The sequence below is a fragment of the Pelodiscus sinensis genome, chromosome 30 (genome assembly GCF_052426305.1).
Source record: "Pelodiscus sinensis isolate ZL-2025 chromosome 30, ASM5242630v1, whole genome shotgun sequence".
Lineage (NCBI taxonomy): Eukaryota > Metazoa > Chordata > Testudines > Trionychidae > Pelodiscus > Pelodiscus sinensis.
Window position 1 is genome coordinate 15,590,805 of NC_143081.1, and position 27,853 is coordinate 15,618,657.

The following is a 27,853-nucleotide window of genomic DNA, read 5'->3' on the forward strand; positions in this document are numbered from 1 at the left end:
TGGAATCTCCATCCCTGGAGATATTTCAGAGCAAGTTGGACAGACACCTGCCAGCGATGGTCTAGATGGTGCTTGGTCCTGCCATGAGGGCAGGGGGCTGGACTCAGTGCCTCTGGCGGTCCCTTCCAAGTTCTAGTGCTCTGTGATTGTAGATGGAGCCGTTGTCTGAATTCTTCCAAGCCTGCTTGTGTTTGCTGCCCATAGGAATAACGGAACTATTTATTCAGTAAAATTTCTCATGTCAACTACAGTTCTGGTTCTTTTATGTAACAGAGATGCATTTAGTTGCCACTGCATCCAATTCCTCCCCACTGCCCGCACACAACTCCAATACACATGCACAAACATAGCCTGCCCGTACAAAGAGGCAGACGCAGATGTCTCACCCATGCAAAGCCATACACACACAAATGTGTAACACATCTAAGGGCGCATGGAAAAGTGTTACACACCACATTCTCTCTGCCAGACCCGCACACAACACACAGGCATCAAGTTATGAGACAAAACATAAAATGGATCTTTCACAGGAATGTGCAGAATAGCTTCTTCTCCAGTCTCCGTCCTTTGTTAGATACACTTCTTGTGGCTTTCCCAAAAAAGTGTGCCCGGGAATGGTTGCTGAGCAGAGCAGCAATCCGAGGGCCAGGTGGGTAAGTTTCCTCTGGCTCTAGGGGAACTGTGAGCTCTGTGAGCATCCAAGGGCTGCAGGTGGATGTGTGGATGGCCCCTGGGTTGGTGTGTGCCGGTCACTAACCTATGAATGCAGAGTTGTGTCTGGGGAGGCCTAGTGTCACACATCTGACTCCGGCAAGCACAGAGAAGCCTACTTCCCCCTTCAGGCAGGCAGTGGCCGGGTGTCTGACTACCCTGGGGACATCTGGGAAGCGTCACACACACAATCGCCCATCACACCACATTCATACACAACCACCAGCACGCGCGCACACACATCCCCAGCGTGACTGCTAACATGACCCACACTAACAGCAGAGATGAGAAACGGGATTTTATGTATCAGAGGGGTCGCCGTGTTAGTCTGGATCTGCAAAAGCGACAAGGAGTCCTGTGGCACCTTAGAGACTTAACAGATGTATTGGGGCATCAGCTTTTGTGGGGAAAGACCCATTTCGTCAGATGCAATTGCAATGGATTTTTCACCTTCAGTCCATTTGGTACGATGTCCATCCATTTGCAATTGAAGAGAAAGATGATATCTGTCTGTACTTGTGCAAGTTTCTTCATGATTAGGGGTTTGGAACGGGTCCCATATGAAGAGAGGCTAAAGCAACTGGGACTTTTCAGCTTAGAAAAGAGGAGACTGAGGGGGGATATGATAGAGGTCTCTAAAATCATGAGTGTTGTGAAGAGGGCGAATAAAGAAAAGTTATTTATTAGTTCCCATAATAGAAGAACTAGAGGACACCAAATGAAATTAATGGGTAGCAGGTTTAAAATTAATAAAAGAAAATTCTTCTTCACACAGCGTGTAGTCAACCTGTGGAACTCCTTGCCAGAGGAGGCTGTGAAGGCTAGGACTATAACAGAGTTTAAAGAGAAGCTAGATAATTTCATGGAGGTTAGGTCCATAAAAGGCTATTAGCCAGAGATAGAAATGGTGTCCCTGGCCTCTGTTTGTCAGAGGCTGGAGAAGGATGGCAGGAGACAAATCGCTTGATCATTGTCTTTGGTCCACCCTCTCTGGGGCACCTGGTGCTGGCCACTGTCGGCAGACAGGATACTGGGCTAGATGGACCTTTGGTCTGACCCAGTACGGCCATTCTTATGTTCTTATGAGGTTGATAGATTTCCACTCCATACAGCTAAATGCAGTGCCTTGCATGGTGTCAAGTGTCAGAGAGGTGGCCATATTAGTCTGGATCTGCAAAAGCAACAAGGAGTCCTGTGGCACCTTATAGACAGATGTATTGGAGCATATTGGAGGGTTTTATTTGTAAGGACAATGCCCTTGGGGAAGTCAGTGGGAACAGGGCTGGGCCCGTGGACTGGAACAGAAGATGGCCTTCTGCATGAGGAAGCAAAGAGAGACTCTCGCTCTCAAACTTCCAGGCAGGAGTCGGGCTGGGCCAGGCATGAGCAGGCCTCGGTTCCCAACAGTCTTTCCCCTGGGAAAAGGGAGGCCAGTCCCCATCGCAGGGTCGACACCTTTCTGTGCGTATTGTATTTTTTTGGAGTTTGAACAAACTGAACCCTGAGAAAATGGTGGGCGCTTGACCGAAGATCTCACACAGCGAACGAACAGGAGAGTCGTTAACACTGGAGAAGTTCCTGTGTCATGGTTATAACATAGAAAAAGCCAATCGCGGTCGGAACTCATTTTTAAACGTTATGTCTCTATTTCCCTCCCTGAGGAGATCACCCTGCCTGCGAGTCTCCGGATGGCCCTCCGCATCTCGGCATTCCTCAGGGTGTAGATCAAGGGGTTCAACATAGGGGTGATCACCGTGTACAGGACCGAGACCACCTTGTCCACGGGGAATTTCCGGAAGGGCCTTGCGTAGACAAAGATGCAGGGCACGAAGATTAAACACACCACCGTGATCTGGGTGCCGCAGGTGGACAGCGCCTTGCGCTTCCCTTCCGTGAGGTGCATCCTGATCTTGAGCAAGATGACGGTGTAGGACATGAGCAGGAGGAGGAAGATGAGGATGACAATCACCCCGTTGTGGGAGACCGTCAGCAGCTCGAAGAGGTAGGTGTCTGTGCAGGCCAGTTTGATGACTTGGGGGACGTCGCAGTAGAAATTGTCCAGGACGTTCGGCCCACAGAACGGGAGCTGGAGAACCAGTCCAATCTGAACGATGGAATGAGCCACGCCACCCAGCCACGTGCCCGCCACCAGCCCCACACACACGCCCCGGTTCATGATAGTCTAGTACTGCAGTGGCTTATGGATGGCCACATACCGATCGGCAGCCATCACCACCAGCAGGAAGACCATGGCGCCGGCAATGCAGTGGAAGAAGAACATCTGGAGGAGGCACTCGTGGAAGGAGATGGTTTTGCGCGGGGAGAGGAGACCCGACAGCAGCTTCGGCACGCTGACGGTGGAGTCGCTCACGTCAATGAAGGCCAGGTTGGCCAGCAGGAAGTACATGGGAGTGTGGAGCTGGGGGTCAGAGATCACGGCCGTGATGATGGTGACGTTTCCCAGCCAGGTCGTCAGGTAGATAACGGTGAAGACAACAAAAAGGATCCCCTGCAGTGCGGGGCTTTGGGTGAGGCCCAAGAGGACAAATTCAGTCACGGCCGTGGTGCGGTTCTCCTGCTCCATTGTATGTCTTTAATACGCACCTGGGAATGGAATCATGATGAGAATACAAATGAATAAAAGGTCCCTGGGGTATTTCTACCTTTAAATTCCTGATTTGGAATCCTGGCTAACTGCACCCTAAGACGGACTCCGGGTTTGGGTCTGGGCTTAGATAGTTCCGCATAATCCTAAATTCAATACTAGCTCCTCAAACCTAAAGAGCAAGGGATTTCCCTGCACACACACACAATGCCCCCTCCATCAGCCCCCTAGTTCCATGCACTGTTGTCAATTTAATGCAACCACCCCTTTAAATTCGACTTCCCCCACATCTGATTTTGTTTATGGGGGACTGTACTGATTGGGAATCGGCATGGGGCGCCTGGGCGGGAAGAGGGGCAGTTTGCTGAGCCAACGGGCACCAGCTCACCCCAGTCTGAAATCATCCGCCTGCAGCCCGGATGGGGCAGTGCTAGGAAGGGTTCGGGTTCTTCCTAGAGCCAGGAGGTTCTGGGCTGGCAAGTGATTGCCGGCAGTTGCCCTTAGGCAAAAATTCTCAACTTGACGATCACAAACAAATGTCAGAGGGTCACTTTGACCAGAGTGACTGACGCATCAGAATGGCCAGGCTGGGTCAGAGCAAAGGTCCACCCAGCCCAGTGTCCTGTCGGCCACAGTGGCCAATGCCTGGTACCCCCGAGGGGAGGGAACAGAACAAGGAACCATCCAGTCACCCCTCCCCTGTCGCCCATTCCCAGCTTCTGACAGAGGCCAGGGACACCATTCCAACCCCTCCTGGCTAATAGCCATTAATGGACCTAATCTCCATGAATCTATCCAGCTCTTTTTTGTACACTGTTAAAGTTCTAGTCTTCACAACATCCTCTGTCAAGGAGTTCCACAGGTTGACTGTGTGTTATGTGAAGAAATACTTCCTTTGGTTGCTTTTAAACCTGCTGCCTATTCGTTTTATTTGGTGACCCCTAGTTCGTGTGCTACAAGAACAAGTAAATAACCTTTTCTTATTCACTTTCTGCACCACAATTGTGATTTTATAAACCTCTCCCATATCCCCCCTTACTCCCATATCCCCTCTTTTCCAAGCTGAAAAGTCCCCGTCTTATTCATCTCTCCTCACATGGGACCCATTCCAAACCCCACCTCATTTTTGGTGCCCTTTTCTGAACTTTTTCCAATGTCGAGATATCTTTTGTGAGATGCAGCGACCACATCTGCATGCAGTGTTCAAGCTGTGGGCGGTACCATGGATTTATAAATGGAAGTGAAGTTCCACAAAGATGGGACAGAAGCTAGAATAGACAAAACATAAGGACCAGCCTACTAAGAGATTCGGATGTTGAATGTTTGGTCTCAGTATCAGAGGTGCAGAGCCTCCATAACCTGTATTAAGATAGTGACCAAGTTTTCCCTTATAGTGGCTCACCCTTCGACCCTTCCATCCCATTGACTGATCCCCAAAGCAGGTACTCAGCTGAGAAAATGGGGGTGCCTACAAATTCTGCAGAAGAACTTGAAATACCATCGTTTAGATGCCGTGAACACACGAATGTCGTCTGTACGCTTAGCCTGCAATGGTCAAACATTCTGAAACTTCCATTTTGATCTGACTTTTGAAAAAAATAACACCCAAAACATTCTCGTTTTAATTATTTTTTCTGTTTTCCATATCCTCCCAGACGCTTTCTCCCACATTTTTAATTTGACATGTGGAGAAATGGGGGCAGGAGAAGGAAGGGGAGAAAAAAGTGTGAGGTGGTATGAATGACATTAACCGCTGAGTTAAATATTGAATAAAAATTCAAAATTTTGATTCAATAGTTAATACAAAAATTGGAATTTTCAGATGATTTTTGAAAAAAATTATGAAGGGATTAGATAGCCTTTGGGCTCAGGAATAAGTCATCCCTCCTCCTGGCGTGGGATTTTCCATGGAAAAGAAGGGACGTATGTGACCAGTTCTCCTGGATCTCCCCATTGCTCAGTGGATTCCTAATTTCTCCTTTGACACATCACAAACTCCATGCCTCAGTTTCCCTTTCTGAAACACGGGTAATTCCGCAGCTTCACCACCGGCTCTCACCACTCCAAATTTTCCCACCGCCAGCCTGTTGACCTCAGAGATTCCCTACCTTGCTGCAGCTTCTAGGGCACAGAAGTTTAAGAGAGCCCCCGTCCAAGGAAGGGAACTCAAGATGTGATGTGAAAGCCCGTGTCTACTGGCTGACATGTGACTGCAGCTGAGCAGTCAGATGCTGTAGGAGATCCATAAATCTCTATCACGCTGAAGCAAATCAAAGGAACAAAGACACATCCTGTGTTGGCTGGAGCTGAGCCATGATCTCTGTCCGACAAGTAGCTTTTGAACATTTCAGGCACTTTAGGCTGGGAGTTCCCTGGAGCCGAAGGGAGTTAGGTGCTCAGCTTCCAGTGAAATCTGGGAGCTTTGAAAGTCCAGCTCGGAGCTACTAGACAGCTACAAAAATGCAAACTTTTCTACATGCAAGCAGCTTCCTACTAGGACTCTGACTCTGGTTTTATCTGCACATCCGGACACTTCCCGGGCGCTTTCTTGGTTACACTCACACCTCCGCCCGGCTCCGGTAACATTTGAGCAGCTAAGAGCCTTAGCATGGGAGAAACCTGATCGAAGAGATCCTGGAGCAGGAAGACCTCAGAGGACCCCAGTAGCAAAGCACCTTACGTTTGTTCTTCCTTGCTCAGACTCCTCTGCAAAGCCCAGGTATCCTTTGCAGGAGTATTCACTCAGTGAGCGCTACACATTATCTCCCCAACTAAGTCGTTCTTCCCTGATCTGTGTGCTCTCTGAGCCCCTGTCCTCCTTCCTCACAATAATTGCATGAGCGGTGAGGAGTCCTGCATCTGACCAAGTGGGTCTTTGCCCACGAAAGAGTATGTGCCAACACTTCAATTAGTCTATAAGGTGCCACAGGACTCCTCGCCGCTTTTGCAGATTCAGACAATAATTGCATGTTGTGTGAACCATGTGTTCACACCTGGACACCCTGCCACGACAGATAAACAATCCAGGACAACCTGGGAAAGTCAAACCTCAGAGCTGATCATCGCAGTCCTGGCCAGCCGGAGAAGAAGTCCCAGTTCCAAGGAGGAGTCAGCCCCAGAAAGCTCCCCATTATATCTTTATTAACTCCTGTGAAGAACAAAGAGTCACCGAAACCCCCTGGAGCTTTGGTAGGTCCTCCCCAGAAAGTTGTGGCTTGGGAACTTGTGCACAAGAGGAGTCATTAATCATGCTGTGGTGTATGTGGGTCTCTCTAGATGTTTACTCCGGCTGAGCCGGCATCAGAGAAACGCCCCTCTGTGCAGAAATGGAAGATGTGGACATCAGACAGGCCTCCAAAGCAGAGGAAACCCCATTGCTGCTGGGTTTGGCACTGAGCTGGAGAGAACTCTGCAAGGACTGAGAGCGGGAGAGGAAAATTCAGGGCTTCTCGGTCCCATGCCCATCCTAGATGGGAAGTGAATTCAACGATCAGAGCCGAGTCCTTTCTGGGCGCCTTCGAAGTTTATTGTCCGAGAGCTCTGCTGAAGGGCTGGTAACATCTGGGGATTATGATTCAGAAAGATCAAAGGCCAAAGTTGGTTTACTCTTGGACCAACAGCCCGTTCACAATCTGACCTGAAATATCAGCGCCCACGTTCAGTAGCCTTAAAGTGTGGACTTAAAGATACAACTATCTTAGGTAGAGCATTGAATCATAGACTCCTAGAACTGGCAGGGACCTCAAGAGATCTAAAGTCCAGTCCCCTGCCCTCACGGCAGGACCAAATACTGTCTAGACCATCCCTGACAGGTGTCTGTCTAACCTGCTCTTCAATATCTCCAGGGATGGAGATTCCACAACCTCCCTAGGCAATTTATTCCAGTGTTTCACCACCCTGACAGGCAGGAAGTTTTTCCTAATGTCCAACCTCAACCTCCCTTGCTGCAGTTTAAGCCCATTGCTTCTTGTTCTATCCTCAGCGGCCAAGGAGAACAATTTGTCTCCCTCTTCCTTGTGACACCCTTTTAGATACTTTTATACCCTTTTAGATAAAACAGCTCTCATGTCCCCTCTCAGGGTATGTCTACACTACCCTCCTAGTTCGAACTAGGAGGGTAATGTATGCATACCGCACTTGCTAATGAAGCCCGGGATTTGAATTTCCCGGGCTTCATTAGCATAAGCGGGGAGCCGCCATTTTTAAATCCCCGCTGCTTCGAACCCCGTGTAGCGCGGCTACACGGGGCTCGAACTAGGTAGTTCGGACTAGGGTGCCTATTCCGAACTACCGGTACACCTCGTTTCACGAGGAGTAACGGTAGTTCGGAATAGGACCCTAGTCCGAACTACCTAGTTCGAGCCCCGTGTAGCCGCGCTACACGGGGTTCGAAGCAGCGGGGATTTAAAAATGGCGGCTCCCCGCTTATGCTAATGAAGCCCGGGAAATTCAAATCCCGGGCTTCATTAGCAAGTGTGGTATGCATACATTACCCCGCTAGTTCGAACTAGCGGGGTAGTGTAGACATACCCCCCGTCTTCTCCTTTCAAGCTAAACAAGCCCAATTTTTTCAGTCTTCCTTTATAGCTCATGTTCTCTAGCCCTTTCATCATTTTCATCATTTTAATGCCTCTTCCTAATTTTATCAGACACTTCAGAAACAATGGTGATAGGATCCCTTTGAGTGCTTAGAATAGACCAGACTAGAAGATGTAACCTGTTGAATTCTGACCAAGCCACAGCATTATGTGTAGCGTTTGGTGACTGAAGGGTTGTTTTGTTCACTGAGGTATGTCTACACAGCAAAGTTATTTCGAAATAACTGTCCTAGCATCTACACAAACCAACTGCTATTTTGAAATTAATTCGAAATAGCGGAGGGCTTATTTCAAAATTGGTAAACCTCATTCCATGAGGAATAGTGCCAATTCTGAAATTGCTATTTCAAAATAAGCCCTGTGTAGATGCTTATTTCAAAATAGGGGGCCTCCAGCTCTTCCCAGGGTGCCCTGCTGGCCACCCTGCCACAAGGTAACTTCTGACCTGATGCCCTGCCGGAACCAGTTCCAGCTGGCCTTAAATGTGTTTCAGCGTCCAATCAGTGTGGATGCGCTATTTCAAAATAGCAAAAAGATATTTCGAAATGCATTTCGTGAGTAGATGCGTTATTTCAAAATAAGATATTTCAAAATAACGCTGTAGTGTAGACATACCCTGACTATTTAAAACAAAAATCAGAATTAACGTTTGGATTCAGGTCAAACATTTTTAACATGTTGAATGGGGGCGGGGGATTGGAAAGGCAAAGAAGCCGAGCGCTTGAAGGGAGCTGGCGCATTGGCAATGTCACAGCAAAGTGTCTCGTTCTGTATCAGCCTGAAAATATGCCATAGATGTTTTCCAGCATGCTGCCAAAAGCAAACTAAAAGATCCCCCAAACCAGAGAGGGTGGCCACCACGGTAGGGATCGCTCTTGGCCCGGTGGTCAGGGCATTCATCACAGTTGTAAGAAAGCTGTGTCCATCCCCCTGTGGAAAAAAACAAGCCTTCAGGCTGCATTTGTAAGCAACAAGTAGCCAGAGGCAGTTTTATTACGAGATGCAGCAAGGGAAGAACTGGTTCGGATTGGGGGGAGCCATCCAATCTTAGAATACAAGCAATTATGATGCAGTTTATACACTGTCCATTACATATAATAACAATAAACAACTAGTCTCCGTCCAATTACAAACACCAATGGCTAACAGTTATTTTAGTTCCACCCAGACGCTCCTTATCTCAAGGTTCTCACTAGAGTCAGCATTCCATCCTTATCTCCGTAAAGGAGGCGAGATCTTTTACAGTTCTCACGTTGTTAGGGTTAGCGTTAGCTTGACTCTTGCTTCATTGCTAACAAACCTGAAATGGCTGCATACCAATTCCCTGTGCCTCCACACTCCCCCCTTTTGTGCTTTTAGCACAACTACCTTTCTAAACCTTTATTTTCATTAGACATTACATAATTAGTACAAACATGAAAGCTATTTCTATTATTACATTTTCCCCCCCAAAAATAAAATATGACCTACTTAATGACCATGAAGGACTGAGTGTGGGGCTAAGAACATAAGAATATCCAGACCAAAGGTCCATCCAGCCCAGTACCCTGTCTGCCCACAGTGCCCAGTGCCAGGTGCCCCAGAGGGAGTGAATCGAACAGGGAATCATCATATGATCCCTTCTTGTAGCCCATTCCAAGCTTCTGACAAACAGAGGCTAGGCACACCATCCCTACCCATCCTAAAAGCAATTGATGGACCTAACTTCCATGAATGTATCTAGTTCTTTTTTGGACCCTGTTAAAATCCTGGTCTTGACAATATCCCCTGGCAAGGAGTTCCACAGGTTGACTGTGCACTGCATGAAGAAAAACTTCCTTTTGTTTGTTTTAAACCTGCTGCCTATTCATTTCATTGGGTGACCCCTCATTCTTGTGTTACGGGAACAAGTCAATAACTTTTCCTTATTCACTTTTCCCACACCAGTCATGATTTTATAGACCTCTCTCCTATCCCCCCTTAGTCTCCTCTTTTCTAAGCTGAAGAGTCCCAGTATTTTTAATCTCTCTTCACAGGGTACCCGTTCCAGGCCCCCTACTCATTTTTTTGCCCTTTTCTGAATCTTTTCCAATGCCAAGAGATATTTTTGGAGATGAGGCGACCACATCTGTACGCAGGATTCAAAATGAGGATGTACCATGGTTTTCTATAGAGACAATACGATATTTTCTGTCTCATTCTCTGTCCCGTTTTTAATGACTCTAACATTCTATTTGCTTTTTTGCCGGCCACTGCGTACTGCATGGATGTTCTCAGAGAACTATCCGCAAGGACTCTAAGTTCTCTCTCTTAAGTGGTTGTAGCTCAATTAGTCCCTATCATGTTGCATGTATAGTTGGCATTATTACTTGGATGGAGGTGTTATGCTAGGGCAAAATATGGCCCATGGGCTGAATCTGGCCCACCAAGCTGCTGGATCCGGCCCGTGGGCCCAGCAGGAATCTCAGGCAGGCTTCCTACCCACCCTGCCCCCACATTCAGTTCAGTAAAGCTGGCTGCAGGGCCCTGTTTGCCTGTGAACAGCTGTGAGCCTGGGGGGTTACGGGAGAGGCTTTGCACACTGCCCTGCACCCAGCACAATCTCGCAGCTCCCATTGGCCGGTTTCTGGCCAGTGGGAGCTGCCTGTTTGAAGACTATGCAGTGCACGAAGTACCCCTCCTGTCTCCATTCAGGCTGGCAGCGGTTCCCTCCTGCACCCCAGTGCCATGCCTCGGGTCATGCACCCCCTCCTCACCCACACTCCCTCCTAGACCCCACGCCCTCTCCTACACCCTAATCCCGTACACCCAGCTCCCTTCTGCCCCCACCCTCCACCCCGCCCCTCCTCCCTGCAGACCACAGAGCAGCATGGGCCTTGACCACTCACCAAGTTCTCGGAGTGCCCTCCCCCCATCAAAAATTACTGCTCCCCCTTGTTACACTGTCTGGGTGGCTCACCCCTACCATGTCTCTCAGGGCAGGCTGTCCGAACAGAGCCGTTCCCCCAAGTCGGTGGAGTGCTCGACCACTAGATTTCAGCAGGCCAGGAACAAGGAAGGGCCACTGAAATGAGAGATCCACGGCGCGGTGAGGCCGAAGCCACTAGTGGGCCAGTGTCTGTGGGCAAGAGATGAGCTCCTGAGCTCCCCAATTCCTCCCTTTCACCAGCAGACGTTGGTCCCGTGGCAGAGATCACCTCACCCACTATGTGTCTGCCTCTCCGGGGATCCCAGCGCGGCAACCAGCCGGAGAGCAGAAGCGCCCGTGAGCCGGCAGTTTTCACACGCGGCCTCAGCCTGTCTGCGTTTTCCTCCTGCTTCGGTGGCGTGGCACGCTTCCCGAACCGTTAAAAAAATCCCCAGTGACATCCTTTCGTAGCCCCCTCCCCTGTGTTTGGATGAATTGTCGTATTATGACCCACGTTTATTTTGTTAGGGATCAATGGGTTTCTGGGGACAGCTCCGCTGGCGGGACAGGCCTTCAGTGGCCTGGCGGAGGTTGGTCAGAGCTGCCGTGTGCTGTTAAATGCCCCGCAGTCTGATGGAAGTGCCCCTGATTCCCACCAGCGGATGCCCTGACCCCCGGCGCGGTGACCAGCCCCAGCGTGTGGCTAAGGAGGGCAGGGTGCCCCCCGCCCACGGCTGCCTTGGGACCCTCGGATAAACCTTGGCACTCAATCTCTCACTGCCCAGAGGACGCTCTCCCCTTGTGAATTAGTCCAGACACACTCATCACCGAGTTTTGTAGGAGCTCGAAAATCCACCTGCTGCATTCCCGTTGTCATGAAGATTGCCCTGTCCTGTGAGCCGGGGCCCAAGGGGAGTCGGGGAGTCCCTGGCCAGGGGTTCCTGCGACGCGAGGCCGGGAAACGGGGCCCGCGAGGGACACGCGACGGCTCTGCCCGCCTTGGGGGCTGGGCCCGCATCTCCTCTGCCAGGGCTGCTGCGTGCACACGGCAAATTGGCACCCCTGGGGCTGGGCCACGGCGCCGGCTGTGTGGCACGAAGGAGGGTCCCCAGGAGACGGAGACGTGATATAGGCTGATCCGGGCGCCCCCAGCCGGGCTGGGCCTCTCTGCAGGCGCAGGGCAGGGGGGATGGTGGCAGAGGGGCGGGGAGGCATTTGCTGCCCACGGCTCTGGCGGGAGAGGAGGACGGAGGCGCGCCGGGGGCAGACAGGCGGCAGGCAACCTGACGGAGGTTCCTGCAACAGACAGGCTGAAGGGCTCCAGCTCCATCGATTTCCTGCCATAGGCACGTACGTACCAGCCGGCTCGTTGGCCCCCGGCCTTCCCCCCCAGAGCTGCCCCCCGGCCCAGCTAGTTGGACTCCCCCAGCCTGCCCCCCCAGAGCTGCCCCCCGGCCCAGCTAGTCGGACTCCCCCAGCCTGCCCCCCCAGAGCTGCCCCCCAGCCCAGCTAGTCAGACTCCCCCAGCCTGCCCCCCCCAGAGCTGCCCCCCAGCCCAGCTAGTTGGACTCCCCCAGCCTGCCCCCCCAAAGCTGCTCCCTGGCCCAGCTAGTCGGACTCCCCCAGCCTGCCCCCCCAGAGCTGCCCCCCGGCCCAGCTAGTCGGACTCCCCCAGCCTGCCCCCCCAGAGCTGCCCCCCGGCCCAGCTAGTCGGACTCCCCCAGCCTGCCCCCCCAGAGCTGCCCCCCGGCCCGGCTAGTTGGATTCCCCCAGCCTGCTTCCCCAGAGCAGCCCCCAGCTGGTTACGCCATGTGTCCGGGGGGCAGAGGGGCAGTGGCAGAGGGGTAGGTGGGGGCAGCCTAGGGCTCCGGGCTGGGGTTATTTCAGCTGCAGGCTCCCTCCCGGCAGCTCCTCCAGCAGCCAGAATCCTTGAGGCAGAGTGAGGGAGCAAGGGGTCCCTGTCACCCCTCCGCCCTCCCCTCCTCTCAGCCCCTCCACTCTAACCACTTGCTCCCACGGCCCTGCCAGAACCGAGAGAGAGAGCACAGCAGTCCTGTCTCCTAGGCCCTCCTCCAACCACTAGCCCCCACTCCCCTGCCAGAGCTCAGTGGGAACTTGGATCCTAGCCCCCCCCCCGCTCTAACCACTAGCCCCCACTGCCCTGCCAGAGCTGAGAGAGAACCTGGATCCCCCCCTGCTCTAACCACTAGCCCCCACTGCCCTGCCAGAGCTGAGAGAGAACCTGGATCCCCCCCCTGCTCTAACCACTAGCCCCCACTGCCCTGCCAGAGCTGCCCTGGCACCTGACACTCAGCGGGGGCTGGCTGCTCGTGCGGGCTGTTCCCAGGCAGGGCTGGCAGTGGAGCAGGACTCACTACAGCAGCTGCGCCGACAGGTGAATCTCCCGGTACTGGCGAGATCGTTATGGGGGCAAACGAACCGCAAAGCCGGGGGGGGGAGGGCACTGGGAACATGAAGAGCTGCACCTGAGCAGTGCTGTAGCCACTGCAACAGAGACGCCTCCAAAGCGCAGTGGAGGCTAGTGGTTAGTGCAGGGAAGTGGGGACTAGTGGTTAGTGCCGGGGAGGTGGCGAGCCTGGATGCCTGGGTTCCATCCACAGCACCGAGAGGGGAGTGGGGACTAGTGGTTAGCACAGCGAGGCTGTGAGCCCTGACTCCTGGGTTCTCCCTGTAGCTCCGGGAGGGCAGTGGGGGCTAGTGGTTACAACGTGAGGGGGGGATGGAAACCCAGACTCCTAAGTTCCCTCCATAGAGCTGAGAGGGCAGTGGGGTCTAGTGATTAGAGCGGGGGGGCTGAAAATCAAGGCCAGCCCCCCCTCCCCCGCCAGGAGAGTGACCCAACTCCCCGGCAGTCCTGGCCTCTCCTTGGTGTCGGGGACTCCCGGAGTCTGCTTTGCCCCCCACGCTGGCGGCATGGGGCCAGCTGCCCCGGGCGGTTCCCAGACACACCGAGGAGCCGGGGTCCCTTCGCCCGATGCTTCGGGAGCCCACTGGTGCCTGGATGCCTTTGCCACCGGAGCCTTACGCCTGTCAGGCTGGCCCAGGGCCCCGCTGGGCACTGGCTCCCAAAGGGTCCCCCCTCCCGGAGAGCCAAGGGGCGCCGCACTGAGGGCCAGCACTGGGACCCAGAGACCTCCACAAATGCCTGGCAAAAAGGCCCTGGACCTGTGCGAGCTACAGGGGAGGAGCCGGCGCTTCCTCAGCACCCCCGTCCCCTCTCGCGGGGCTGGTGGGTGAGAACCCACTGGGGGGGAGCCAGGCTGGGCTCTGTCAAGCCAAGACTTACACACCTCTAGGGATGGAGATTCCACCCCCGCCCCAGGGAACCCAGCCCAGCGCTTCCCCACCTGCCTCAGGAAATCATTTGTCCTAATCTCCAACCTAGACCTGCCCCACTGCAACTTGAGCCCACTGCTCCTTGTTCTGCCACCTGCCCCCACTGAGAACAGCCTCTCGCCAGCCTCTCTGGACCCCCCTGCAGGGAGTTGCAGGCTGCTCTCAAATCCCCCCTCACTCTGCCCTTCTGCAGACTGAACAAGCCCAAACCCCTCAGCCTCTCCTCGTAGGTCATGTGCTCCAGCCCCCGAATCATTTTGGTCGCCTCCGCTGGCCCCTCTCCAATGCGCCCACGTCCTTTCTGTAGGGGGGGCCCAAAACTGGACACAATACTCCAGATGTGGCCTCCCCAGAGCCAAATAAAGGGGAATAATGACATCTCTGGATCTGCTGGCAACGCTCCTTCTAATAAAAGCGGCGTGGAGTCCTGTGGCACCTTATAGACTAACTGAAGTGTTGGAGCATCAGCTTCCGTGGGCAAAGAGCCACGTCATCAGATGCGTGTCAAGTGGGTCTTTGCCCACGAAAGCTGATGCTCCAACACTTCAGTTTTGGGTATGTCTACACTACAGCACTAATTCGAACTAACTTAGTTCAAATTAGTTAATTCGAACTAAGCTAATTCGAATTAGTGCATCTAGACTTAAAAACTAGTTCGAATGAGCGTTTTGCTAATTCGAACTAGCACGTCCACACTGAGTGGACCCTGAACCGGGGTTAAGGCTGGCCGGAAGCAGTGCCGGCAGGGCATCAGAGGAGGACTTAGCGCGTGGAGCTGCTGCTTCAGGCTAGCCGAGGGCTGTGCTTAAAGGGACCCGACCCCCACCCCGGACAGACAGTTCTCAGGGGTGCCCCGCTTGCAAAGCAGTCCTGGCTTGGAGTGCCCTGAGTGCCCACACTCGGCACATCACAGCACTCGGCCATCAGCCCGGCTGCACTTGCCACAGGCTGCCATCTGGGGAGAGGGGGCAATTGGGGGGCTGCAGGAGAGCTTCCACCCCCAGAAGCCCGCAGAGCCAGCCCAGTCCTCCCCATCGGGAGCTCGTACCCCATTCCTCCCTCACCTCCTTCCACTGACCCCTCCCTAGCCCCCCTTCCAGATGTACAAAATAAAGGACACGTGTGTTCAAAAATAGAATCTGTCTTTATTGAACAAAACTCGAGGAAACTGGGAAAAGGAGGTGGGAGAGGGGAAGAGAGAGGGTGGAAGAGGGGAGGGCAACTAAAATGATCAGAGGTTTGGAACAGGTCCCATATGAAGAGAGGCTAAAGAGACTGGGACTTCTCAGCTTAGAAAAGAGGAGAATGAGGGGGGCTAGGATAGAGGTCTATAAAAGCATGAGTGGGGTGGAGAGGGTGCATCAAGAAAAGTTCTTCATTAGTTCCCATAATAGAAGGACTAGAGGACACCAAATGAAATGAATGGGTAGCAGGCTTCAAACTAGTAACAGAAAGTTCTTCACAAAGCAAATAACCTGTGGAACTCCTTGCTGCAGGAGGCTGTGAAGGCTACAACTAGAACAGAGGTTAAAGAGAAGTTAAATAAAGTCATGGAGATTGGGTCCATGGAGTCCTATTAGCCAGAGGGTAGGAGTGGTGTCCCTGGCCTCTGTTTGTGGAAGGCTGGAGAGGGATGGCACGAGACAAATGGCTTGGTCATTGCTTTGGTCCATCCCCTCCAGGGTCCCTAGTGTTGGCCACTGTCAGCAGACAGGCTACTGGGCTAGATGGACCTTTGGTCTGACCGAGGACAGCCATTGTAAGCTCAGGGCTCAGGGTCGGGGGTCTCAGTGGACCACCTTGATTTTCATGAACATCTGTTCCTGGGTGGCCAGGCTGGCAGCTCTCCTGCCCTAGACGGCCACTTTCCTGTGCCTAGTGCGGAGGTCGTGGACGAGGTCCACGATGTCTGCACTAGCCCAGGCGGGCGCCTGCCTCTTGTGGTCCCGGGCAAGCTCCCGGGAGCCGCCAGCCTGGTCCTGGGAAGAGGCGGAGGGCTGGGTGGCAGCGGGTGGCTGGCTCGAGTTGTGCCAGGTGCAGGGTCTGCTGGCTGGGTGCTGGCAGGCTTGCACCTGGCACGGGCACCGGAGCCAGACCGTGGCCCTTTAAGGGCTCCGGAGCTGGGACGGGGGCAGACGAGTTTCCCTGGTGGTGCCTCCCACTAGTTCGAATTAAGTGGCTACACAGCCCTTAATTCGAACTAGCTAATTTGAACTAGGCATTAGTCCTCCTACAATGAGGTTTACCTAGTTCCAATTAAGCGCTCTGCTAGTTCGAATTAAGTTGGAACTAGCGGTTTGTATGTGTACCGCCTATCAAAGTTAATTCGAACTAACATCTGTTAGTTCGAATTAACTTTGTAGTGTAGACAGACCCTTAGTCTCTAAGGTGCCACAGGACTCCTCGCCGCTTTTGCAGATTCAGACTAACACGGCGACCCCTCTGATATTTGATTCCTCCTAATGCATTCCAATACGCCATTAGCCTTCTTGGCTACAAGGGCACCCTGTTGACTCATCTCCAGCTTCTCATCCACTGCAATCCCCAGGGCCTTTTCTGCTTCCCCTCGTTTCCCCAGGCATCCTTGTGTCTCCTTTTCCGCAGCTAGTGGGGTTGGCTGGGGGACATCCGGTGTCTTTACCGCCCAGCTGTCACTGTCTCTCCCCAGCTCTCCCACCGCTGCCTGCAGGGGATGGGTCTTCTGGAGCCGGTCGGGAGGCCCAACGGCACCTCGGTGACCAAATTCATCCTCCTCGGCCTCTCCAGCAACCCGGCCGAGCAGCTGGTCCTCTTTGGGGTCTTCGCAGCCATCTACCTGGTGGCCCTGGTGGGCAACGTGCTCATCTTACTGCTGGTCAGCCTGGATTCCCGACTCCACACGCCCATGTACTTCTTCCTGGGCAACCTCTCTCTGGTCGACATCGGCTACACCAGCTCCACCGTGCCCAAGGTGCTGGCCAATTACCTTTCGCGGGACCAGTCCATCTCCTGGGCCGGCTGCCTCTGCCAGATGTTCTTCTTCATCTCCTTCGGGGGGGTGGAGTGCCTGATTCTGGGGGTGATGGCCTACGACCGCTACGTGGCTATCTGCCACCCACTGCACTATGGCACGGTCATGAGCCGGCGGCTGTGCGCCCTGCTGGCTGCGGCCGCCTGGGCTCTGGGCTTGGCCAACTCGGCCGTGCACGCGTCCCTGATGTCTGTCCTGTCCTTCTGCCGCGGCAACGTCCTGCACCACTTCTTCTGCGACATCCCCCCGCTCTTCCAGCTCTCCTGCTCCGACACCCGGCCCAACCAGGCCGTCACCTTCGCCCTGGGGGGGGCCGTGATCCTGGGCTCCTTCCTGGGCACCCTGGTGTCCTACGTGTCCATCGGGCGGGCCATCCTCCGCATCCGCACCCGGGCCGGGCGCCTCAAGGCCTTCTCCACCTGCGCCTCCCACCTGACGGTGGTCAGCCTCTACTTCGGCACCATCATCTTCACCTACATCCGCCCCAACACCACCTACTCGCAGGAGCAGGACCGGGCGCTGCCCGTGATCTACGGCATCGTCATTCCCATGCTCAACCCCATCATCTACAGCCTGCGGAACAAGGACGTGAAGGGGGCTCTCCAGAAAGCCCTGGGCAGGGGCTAGGCAGGGAAGGGCAGGCGGGATGGGCCGGGGGTCAGGACTCCTGGTTCTACCTTTGGTTGGGGTGGGGAAGGGTCTTGTGGCTTAGAGCTGGGAGGCTGGGGGTCAGGAACCCTGGGGTGCACCCCAGCTGGGGGACGGGAGTGGAGGAGAGTCTGGTGGGGAGAGCATGGATATGTGGGAGTTGGGACCTCCGGGTCCTAATGCCAGGGGAGAGAACAATTCTGTGTGTGTGTGTGTGTGTGTGTGTGTGTGTGTGTGTGCGCGCGCGCACGCTTATTACATGTAAGTGTGCACGTGTGTGTGTGTGCTTGTGTGTCAGTTCCCATGTGTGTGCATGTGTCTGTTCACATGTGGGAGAGTGTGTGCACCTGTGTGTGTGTGTGTGTTCATGTGTCTCTGTGTCTGTTTACATACGTGTGTGTGCTTGCACATGTGCCCACACTGGCGATGGCTTCCTGTTCCCAAAGCTGAAGGATTTTTTTCTGGTTTTCTCTGACCATGTTCCCGTTTTCAGCCGGCGGGAACGTTTTTGGGTTTGGGTCAAAAAAAGATTGTTTTTCCTGTGGCGAAAACCTTTAAATGGTCCAAAGCCCATTTCCAGCTTTGAGACAAAACATTCACTGACGTATGATGAGTCGTTTTCCTGCCGGGCGGAGGGGTGGGTAGCGCAGCGCCCTGCCACGCCCTCCCGCCCGGGCCGTGGAGATCAGCACCGCGCTCAACAACACATGTCAAGACGGCATTTCAGTGCGTCCTCTCCTCCGAGGCACGCCTGCGCCGGGTTGAAGGAGCCCAGTTATTTTCACTGCAAATTAAACACATGAACAACATACATACAAGTTTTGTAGAACATTTTCCCAAATCCCCTAGTTCCACCGGGTTACAGCGACTGGGTATTCAAATCCCCTAGTCCCACTGGGTTGCAGCGACTGGGTATTCAAATCCCCTAGTTGCACCGGGTTACAGCGACTGGGTATTCAAATCCCCTAGTCACACTGGGTTGCAGCGACTGGGTATTCAAATCCCCTAGTACAATGGGCTGGGACTTTGACAGAAGGATTCGTATGGGCCCACCGCAGTGTGACAAAGGCCTGGAGTCCGGGTCTCCCATGTGCCAGGCAAATACCATCACCGCCAGCCTGTAACTCCGCAGCGTGTGTGCGCACACACGCACACACACACACGCACACACACTCATACACACACGCACACACACGAACGGTAATCCACTTGCTGGAGAGACGGCAGGACGCTCTGTGCTCGGGGCCCTGGATCAGGCGTGGCAGGAAACGGGACCCAGCTGGTCCCACGTCCTCGGTCACGTCCTGGCCGCCGGGGCCTGGCCAGTCCCACACGGGCCCTTGCTTGTCCCAGAGGTTTCAGCAGGTCTCTGTGGGCTCCTGAATCTGTCTCGTGGCGGGGAAGGGCCACGCGCTGCCCCTCCTCCCCATTCCCACCAGCTGGGGGGCAGGCCCCATGGACTCCAGGGGAGCTGCGGCAGATTCCCACCAGCTGGGGGGCTGGCCCCATGGGGACTCCAGGGAAGCTGTGGCTGATTCCCACCAGCTGGGGGGCAGGCCCCATGGGGACTCCAGGGAAGCTGTGGCTGATTCCCACCAGCTGGGGGGCTGGCCCCATGGGGACTCCAGGGAAGCTGTGGCTGATTCCCACCAGCTGGGGGGCAGGCCCCATGGACTCCAAAAGGGCCGGGGACAGAGCTGGAGCTGAGGGCCAGGAGGGTCAATTCCCAGGAAGCCGCGCGGGGGGGGTGCAGGTGGGGGCTGCAGGCCATGGCCATGAGGGTGAGCAGGTTCCCCGCCAGGGCTGCCAGGAACATCCCCACGAAGCGCCGCGCCCGCAGCTGCCCGTCGGAGCATCCCCGGAGCAGGGTCTGGCTGCTGGACAGGGCCCTGGTGGAGCGAGCGCTGGCCCAGCGGCGAGGTGAAGAGCGACTGGCCAGAAAGCTCCGGGAAGCTTCCCCCTCGGGGGGGCAGACGAAGGGGAGGCTTGCGACGGAGGGGCCGGGCTCCCTTCGGCTGTCTGGGCGGTGCCCAAAGGTCATGCTTCAGGGCTCACTTGGGGGCCAGGAAGGGGATCCCCCCCGGTGCATTCTGGGTGGGGTTTCAATCTCCTTCCCCTGACACATCACAGCTGGCCCAGGCTGGAGAGGAGACTTCGGGTGGGACGGGCTGGCCTGGCTGCTTCAGGTCCAGGCTCGCTCACGGCGGGGTCAGGAAGGGGCCCGGCGCACCGCGCTAGGAGCGTGCAGGCTGCCTGGGAGCATCTGCTTCAGGGTCTGGGCAGGAAACGTGGATTTGGATTTGGTGACAGGCGAGATCCTCCCCCCCACCCCAGCTCCGATTGACGTGGGCCCACGGCCCGGCTCGGGGGTTCCTCTCTCCGATTGACGTGGGCCCACGGCCTGGCTCGGGGGTTCCCCTCTCCGATTGACGTGGGCCCACGGCCCGGCTCGGGGGTTCCTCTCTCCGATTGACGTGGGCCCACGGCCCGGATCGGGGGTTCCTCTCTCCGATTGACGTGGGCCCACGGCCCGGCTCGGGGGTTCCCCTCTCCGACTGACGTGGGCCCACAGCCCGGCTCGGGGGTTCCCCTCTCCGACTGACGTGGGCCCACGGCCCGGCTTGGGGGTTCCTCTCTCTGACTGACGTGGGCCCACGGCCCGGCTCGCGGGTTCCTCTCTCCGACTGACGTGGGCCCACGGCCCGGCTTGGGGGTTCCTCTCTCTGACTGACGTGGGCCCACGGCCCGGCTCGCGGGTTCCTCTCTCCGACTGACGTGGGCCCACGGCCCGGCTTGGGGGTTCCTCTCTCCGACTGACGTGGGCCCACGGCCCGGCTCGGGGGTTCCTCTCCCCGACTGACGTGGGCCCACGGCCCGGCTCGCGGGTTCCTCTCTCCGACTGACGTGGGCCCACGGCCTGGCTCGGGTTCCTCTCCCCGGATCCCAGCCCAGAAGGAGCGAGGTTCCTCCTGGGGAGCAGGCCCCTGGCGAGCCCGTCTCTGTCTCTGCTGCTCTGGCCGCTTGCCTGGAACGCGGGGCGCAACCTCTCCAGCGCCCGAGGGCAGGAACTGGCCATGCTGGGCCAGCTGGGGCCCTGGGGCCACTTGGCTCCATGATCCGGCAGGTCCTAGCTCAGGGCGAGGAACACGGTGATATCTGCCACTCCCGAGGTCCCCTAAGCCCCCCGCCCCCAGGGTTCATGCCAAGCGCCCTTCCAGGAGGCAGCCGCGGCGACCATCCCAGCGGTGCCGTTCCCCCCCGGGGGCCACGGCACGAGGACGGGTTGGGATCCGACCTGGGCTCCCAACCCTGGTAACCAGATTCCTTTATGTAGCCCCCGGGTGAGAGCAGCAGGGACTGAGAGCACCTCGAAGCCTGCGCCACCCGGATCAGCTGAGAACAGGGGAGGGACGAGAGCTGCTGGGTAATACGGCCATGGGGGTGTGAGACAGAGTCCCAAACAGCCAGCCAGCCAGCCAGCCAGCCAGCCAGCCAGCCAGATAGATAGATAGATAGATAGAGGGGGTGTGTGGGGATAGATAGATAGATAGATAGATAGATAGATAGATAGATAGATAGATAGATGGGGTGTGTGGGGATAGATAGATAGATAGATAGATAGATAGATAGATAGATAGATAGATAGATAGATAGATAGATAGGGGTGTGGGGATAGATAGATAGATAGATAGATAGATAGATAGATAGATAGATAGATAGATAGATAGATAGATAGATAGATAGATAGATAGGGGTGGATGGGGCTAGACAGACCGATAGATAAGCAAAGATTCCTAACACTGGAGGCTCAAATTCGCCGCACGCTGGGAACAATTCCACGAAGAGCAGCCCGGTAAGTTTGCCGTTTCGATGAAGCGTGCCGGAGTGCGACTGTGCAGGGCGAGTTTAAGAACAGGAAGGTGACGCTCGTTCCCAACGCTCGCTGAGCTGTACCGTCCATTCGAACAGCTGGATGGGTTTTTACACCAGTAACTAAGGGGGTGGTGGCTCCGTCTATCAAGCCAGGGCTGGGGGGAAGCGGAGAGGCGCAGGGGGCGCCGTGCAGGCTGAGACGATCCTTCCGCACCCCGCTAGTAAGACAGGCGAGCGAGGGCGCCCGGCATCGAAGGGGGCTGTGGATGTAACAGGCGTCACAGGAACGTGGTGGAAAGAGGGACACAACCACACCAGGCTACAAAATATATGGGACGTGCAGAAGAAAGGGGGGGGGCCATTATGTGTGGAAGCAAGTGAAGAATCAAAGTTCAAAACTCCCAAGAACGAAGCTGTCCCATGCAATCGCAGTGGCTAGCAATCCTGTGCGCTATTAATACGGTCCCAGCCCCTGGCGGGTGACTGTGAAATGCTCAGGGAGATCAGAGGGGCTATCGAAACTCAGTAACGGTGGGCGGATTTCAGCGACCCCCACACTGACTGGGTCGACGGCGCCTCAGGACCGGAGGCAGAGAGAAAGTTTCTTCCCACCTTACGTAGCTGCTTCTTGGAGCCGCTGGGTCTGGAACGCACAAGGGGAGAGGCAAGTCTTGAGTTAGTCCTAAGTGGAGCTCGGGATCTGGTCCGAGAGGTGGACGGGATCTGAACGGCTTGGAAATCGTGACCCTACTATAATGAGACGAAACATCCCTGAGCGGGGGAAACACCGACGCAGCCCCAACTGGCGGAACTTCAGAAAGAGGAACTAGGCAGAAAGGAGGAAGGACGAGAAAGCAGAATGAAAAGGGAGCTCTCTAAACACGCCCAGCGGGCAGCAGCAGTAAAAAGCAGCCAGGACGTCGGGAATCATTAAGCGAGGGGTAGAGAACGAGACAGAGCAGATCTCGTTGCCTCTCTGTGAATCCATGGGACGCCCACAGCTTGCATACCGCACAGAGACGCCGTCACCTCATCTCAGAAAGAGCTCTCGGCTTTGGAAAAAGTTCCGAAAAGGGCAACACAACTGATGAGGGGTTTGAACCGGGTGCCCTATGAAGAGAGATTAAAGAGACGGGGACTTCTCAGCTTAGAAAAGAGGAGACTGGGGGCGGGGGTTGGATAGAGCTCTAGAAAATCATGACTGGGGTGCAGAAAGTAAAAAAGGAAAAGTTATTTATGCCTTCTCATAATGCAAGAAGAGGGGTCACCAAATGAAATTAATGGGCAGCAGGTTTAAAATAAGCAAAAGGAAGTTTATCTTCATGCAGTGCCTGGATAACTTGTGGAACTCCTTGCCAGAGGATGGTATGAAGACCAGGACGTTGACAGGGTTAAAAAAAGAGCGAGATCGATTCCTGGAGGTTAGGTCCATCAATGGCGATTAGCCAGCTGGGTATGAATGGTGTCCCTAGCCCCTGTTTCTCTGGAGGTGGGTGACGGGAGGGATCACGTGAGGATTCCCTGTTGTGTTCGCTCCCTTTGGAGCATCTGGTATTGGCCACTGCGGGCCGACAGGACACTGGGCTGCGGTGGATCCTTGGTCTGACCCAGCCTGGCCATTCTTGTGTTCCTAATGGCTCTAAAAACAGGCTTTTCATTGAAGTCCCTAAAATTCATAGAATCATAGAACGATAGGACTAGAAGGGGCTTTGAGAGGTCATCGAGTCCAGACCCCCGCCCCTGCAGGACCCAGCACTGTCTAGACCATCCCTGACAGACATTTATCCAACCTGCTCTTAAATATCTCCAGAGATGGAGATTCCACAACCTCCCTGGGCAACTTATTCCAGCGTTTGACCACTAAGTTCTCCATGTTCTGGCAACTGCAAGACAATAATTTCCAACTGCAAATTGCTGACAATTGACATTCCCCCCCCCACCCCACATTCACACCAAAGAACCCTGGGTTTCCGGTGTTCAGTGACATCTCTGTGAGCAGAGCTGAGACCTCCTAGGAAAATCTGCTCCATTGGATTTCCTTTCGAAACAATCTGAGCAAAACCCATTCTGACCGCCCGTCCTGGGACACGTAGCCTTTGGGAGGCCTGGGACGGGGGGGTGCATGGGGTCTGATAAGAGCATCATTTCACACCCCTCATTCTGCTGCAGCCGTTCCTGTCTCCGCATCAGCGGGGGAGCTGCCAGAGAGCGAAACTGATTCCGCTGCTAAGCGGCTGGCAAACAAGCTGTTTTGTACAGAGCAGTGATTGTAAATTCAGGGTGGGGGTGGGAAGAGGCAGCCAAACTTCTCTCTTCTGGGGGAGGGGACAGATGGATTTAGTGGAGGGCCAGGGAACCCATCCCAGCGCTTCCTCCCTGCCCCCTCCCCCCCCCCGCCATGGGAAATCATTTTTCCTACTATCCAACCTAGGCCTCCCCCATGCAACTGGAACCCATTGCTCCTCATTCTGCCATCTGCCCCCACTGAGAACAGCCTCTCGCCAGCCTCTCTGGAACCCCTGACAACGCACAGGGCCAGGCCCAACAGGATTATGGATTCGCATCACGACAGAGTCGATTAGGAATAGTTGAGTTTATTAATCTCACTATGTCTCTGTTACAGGCACAATACTGCCCGATGGTTACACAGCTACTGCAAAGTGACACATCAATAAGCACAGGCAGAGCAATTCATTAAAGCAAGCAATGGGCACTTGGAAATGCTTACGCCCCTTCAGTCTGTGGGGAGTCCTGTTCCGGTCACCTCGCACCAGGCCGCAGGGGACGTGGCTCCAGCTCGGGGGATCCAGGGCACCCTCCCAGGTCTAGGTCCCTGGTGAGACTCACCGGACACTGGACTCCCAGTGATCTTATACTTTAGCTGTTTACCGTGTGTCCGTGAGCTGGCCCAATGCCCCTCAGTGTTCCCACAGGGCTGAGAACCGAGGTCGTGTTATTTATTCCATACTCAGCTCTCAGCTAGCAAGCATAGGGAGTTGTGGCTGATGAAGGCCATCTGATAAAGAACACCTGATATCTTTGCCAAAAGGGCTCATGGCTGGTGTAGAGGAATACAAATGTAACTCCTGCAGGCCCACATATGGCTTTTTATGTGAGAACCCCCCTGCAGGGAGTTGCAGGCTGCTCTCAGATCCCCCCTCACTCTGCTCTTCTGCAGACTGAACAAGCCCAAATCCCTCAGCCTCTCCTCGTAGATCATGTGCTCCAGCCCACAAACCATTTTGGTCGCCCTCCACTGGACCCTCTCCAATGCGTCCACGTCCTTTCTGTAGGGGGGGCCCAGAACTGGACACAACACTCCAGATGTGGCCTCCCCAGAGCCGAATAAAGGGGAATAATCACTTCTCTAGACCTGCTGGCCATGCTCCTCTGGGGAATGTGTTTGTGTCGTCCCCGGAGTGCGCTCGGGGCTCTTGTTCCAGTCTCCCTGGCCAGCCTGGTGCCTGTGTAATTAGCCTGTACCCGGCGGGGGGCTGCCCTGCCGAGCTCCGGCCTAATCGGGCTCATACTGTCGGTACTACCAAGGCTGCAGCCAGGCCTGCGTGACTGAGCCTCCCCCCCCCCTCCCCTTGTGTTTCTCCTTCCCTCCACAGCCATCGCACAGTGCCCTGAGGAGCGACATGCCCAACGGCACCACGGCAACCGAGTTCCTGCTCCGGGGCTTCTCCGACGTCCGGGAGCTGCAAATTCTGCACTTTGTGGCCTTCCTGGCGATCTACCTGGCCGCCCTGATGGGGAACCTGCTCATCCTCTCAGCCGTGGCCCTCGACCGCCGCCTCCACACCCCCATGTACTTCTTCCTGGCCAACCTCTCCCTCCTGGACCTCGGCGCCATCTCCGTCATCGTCCCCAAGTCCATGGCCAACTCCCTCACCCGCTCCCGGCGCATTTCCTACCGCGGCTGCGTCGCCCAAGTCTTCCTCTTCCTCTTCTTCGCCACCACGGAGCTCCCGCTGCTCACCGCCATGGCCTACGACCGGTACGTGGCCATCTGCCGCCCGCTGCACTACGAGCGCATGATGGACCGGGCAGCCTGCACCCGCTTGGCCGCCGGCGCCTGGGCGAGCGGGGTTCTCAACTCGGCCCTGCACACCGGCAGCACCTTCGCCGTCGCCTTCTGCGGCGGCCGCGAGGTGGCCCAGTTCTTCTGCGAGATCCCCCAGCTGCTCCGGCTGGCCTGCGCCAGCTCCGCGCAGGGCGAGAGCGGGGCCATCGCGGTAAGCGTCTGCTTCGCCTTGGGCTGCTTCGTGCTCATCGTCGCGTCCTATGCGCTCATCCTGCGCACGGTGCTGCGCATCCCCTTGGAGCAGGGCCGGCGCAAGGCCTTCTCCACCTGCCTGCCCCACCTCGCCGTGGTCTCCCTGTTCGTGGGCACGGCCAGCATCGCCTACATCAAGCCCCCCTCCGGCGCCAGCTCCGGGCTGGACCTGGTCGTAGCCGTGCTCTACTCCGTGGTGCCGCCCATGCTGAACCCGGCCATCTACAGCATGAGGAACGCGGAGCTCAAAGCCGCCCTGCGCAAACTGATCGGCTCCAGGCTGCTCCCTGACAAATAAACTGGCCACGTCTACCCCGGTCACCGCCGCGCTGTGTGTGTCTCTATCCGTAGTCAGCCTGCAACAGCACCGTCGGCAGGAGAACACAGCCGGGGAAGGGGAGCTCCAGCCCTACAGGGGTTTCAGTCCCGGCTTCCCCGAGCCCTGGCTGGGATGGTTGAGTTGGGTTGTTCCTGCTTTGGGCAGGGGCCGGACTCGGTGCCTCCTGAGGTCTCTGTGGTTCTGTGATTCTCTGTTCTTTGAGAGCCCCCAGCGCCTGTGGGGGGGAGGGGTAGCGCTGCGAGGGCCTGAAATCCCCAGGGTGCCCGGCTCCCTGAACCTCCCGTTTAAATCCCATTGAGGAACGTGGTCGTGTCTCCACGGCCGCTGCAGCTGGGCCCAGCCCGCCATGCAGAGAGAAGCAAGGCCCGGTCTTGGACGGGTAGGCTAGAGTCTCACGAGGCTGCCAGGCTGGAAGGGATCTCGGGAGGCCGTCGTGTGCCGCCCCCGGGGCCGAGACGCAAGCCGGGAAGCCAGATCTGCCTGACTTGTCCTTGGAAAGCTCCTGCGAACGGCGTTCCCCTGCCTGCCCCACGGCCTCCTTCCCGGAGAGCTGGAAAAGTGAGGCTGCAATCCCGCCCACGTCTCCCTTGCTGCGGGCGAGTCCTCGCCCGCTTTCTAACGGCCCTGGACCGGCGGTGGGCGGCCGCCGCAGAGACGCAGGTGGCCACTCAGTGTGACCCACGCCCTGGCCTCGGTGGCCCCTCACTGCCCCGACGCAGACGCAGCCTTTTCTCGGGCTGCCCCCTCAGGAGGAAATCCCGTCTCTCCCCACGGCAGCAGCGGGGCCTGGGGCCCGGCCCAGTGACAGGGCCCCACGAGGACAACGCTCCGAGCTGCGAATCTGCCCCGCTCCCTTGAGGAGCCCTGCAAAGTCCCTCCAACGGGGCCCGGGCACCCAGCTCGCCTTGGCACACGGAGCTTCCCCAGCGCGGACGGGAAGGCGCAGTTAGGGGGTTGGGGGTGAATGGTCCCTTCGGGCCTTAAAGGCTGCCAATAGTCGGCCCAAGCCCCCATTTCTGGGACCGAGGGGCCGTCCCAATTCCAGCCAAACGCCCGTTTTCCGTCCCTCGCCGGCTTGGCCCGTAACCGAGCCCAGGAGAACGAAATCTTCTCCCCGCTAAGGCGAGTGCCCTTGCCAAAGACAGAGCATCCGACACCTCACCGGGGGGGCCGTTGGGGGAGACGACAGACCAGCCCCCAAGCGGTGAGAAACCTCCCTGCACATCCGGCCGAGTGTCTCCAGCTGCCACGGGCGGCTCCGTGTCCCGCCGTGAGTGCCAACCTGGGCGTGATCGGTGGCAGCCCCTGACAATGTCTCCACGAGCACTTTTGTCCATCAGCAGCAGGGAAAAGCCCCACCCGACCAAGCAGCGCACCCCCGAGCACCCGGCAGACTCCCCCTTGGGGTGGTTGGGAACGATGGCTACCTCCTTCCAGGGCCCGGACCCGCCTCCCCCTGCAGCCGGACCAACGTGGCACCGACCCCGGTCCCCGGCCTGGGGGCGCTGAGAGGTTTGGGGGCCACACTGCCGGGCTCCAAGGGGG

General features: G+C 56.1%; 3 protein-coding genes across 4 annotated transcripts in view; 2 read left to right on the forward strand and 1 right to left on the reverse strand.

Annotated features, from left to right (window-relative positions):
* The window catches only part of LOC102462711 (olfactory receptor 14J1-like), an 80,975-nt gene extending 54,709 nt beyond the window's left edge, over positions 1-26,266 (forward strand). Inside the window, exons 1-2 of one of the 2 annotated variants that reach the window (XM_089774340.1) lie at positions 24,282-24,525; positions 25,304-26,266. In XM_089774340.1, the coding sequence (XP_089630466.1) occupies positions 25,331-26,266 (936 nt within the window). In that variant the 5' untranslated portion in view covers positions 24,282-24,525; positions 25,304-25,330. Of the gene's footprint in view, positions 1-24,281; positions 24,526-25,303 lie in introns of those variants that run through there. The other variant, XM_075912195.2, reaches the window with a different exon arrangement.
* LOC102460752 (olfactory receptor 4D9-like) lies at positions 2,348-3,295 on the reverse strand. Its single transcript, XM_006122771.3, is given in 1 exon segment — positions 2,348-3,295. A coding segment is annotated over 1 exon segment (948 nt).
* On the forward strand, positions 16,579-17,991 carry LOC142821071 (olfactory receptor 5AR1-like). Its single transcript, XM_075911864.2, has one exon. The coding sequence runs from the start codon at positions 16,851-16,853 to the stop codon at positions 17,793-17,795; it is 945 nt and encodes a 314-aa protein (XP_075767979.2). The 5' UTR covers positions 16,579-16,850; the 3' UTR covers positions 17,796-17,991.
* Positions 26,267-27,853: the final 1,587 nt, after the last annotated feature.

Coding starts and splice junctions, on each gene's coding strand:
- LOC142821071 (XM_075911864.2), top strand. CDS start 16,851: ATGGGTCTTCTGGAGCCGGTCGGGAGGCCCAACGGCACCTCGGTGACC.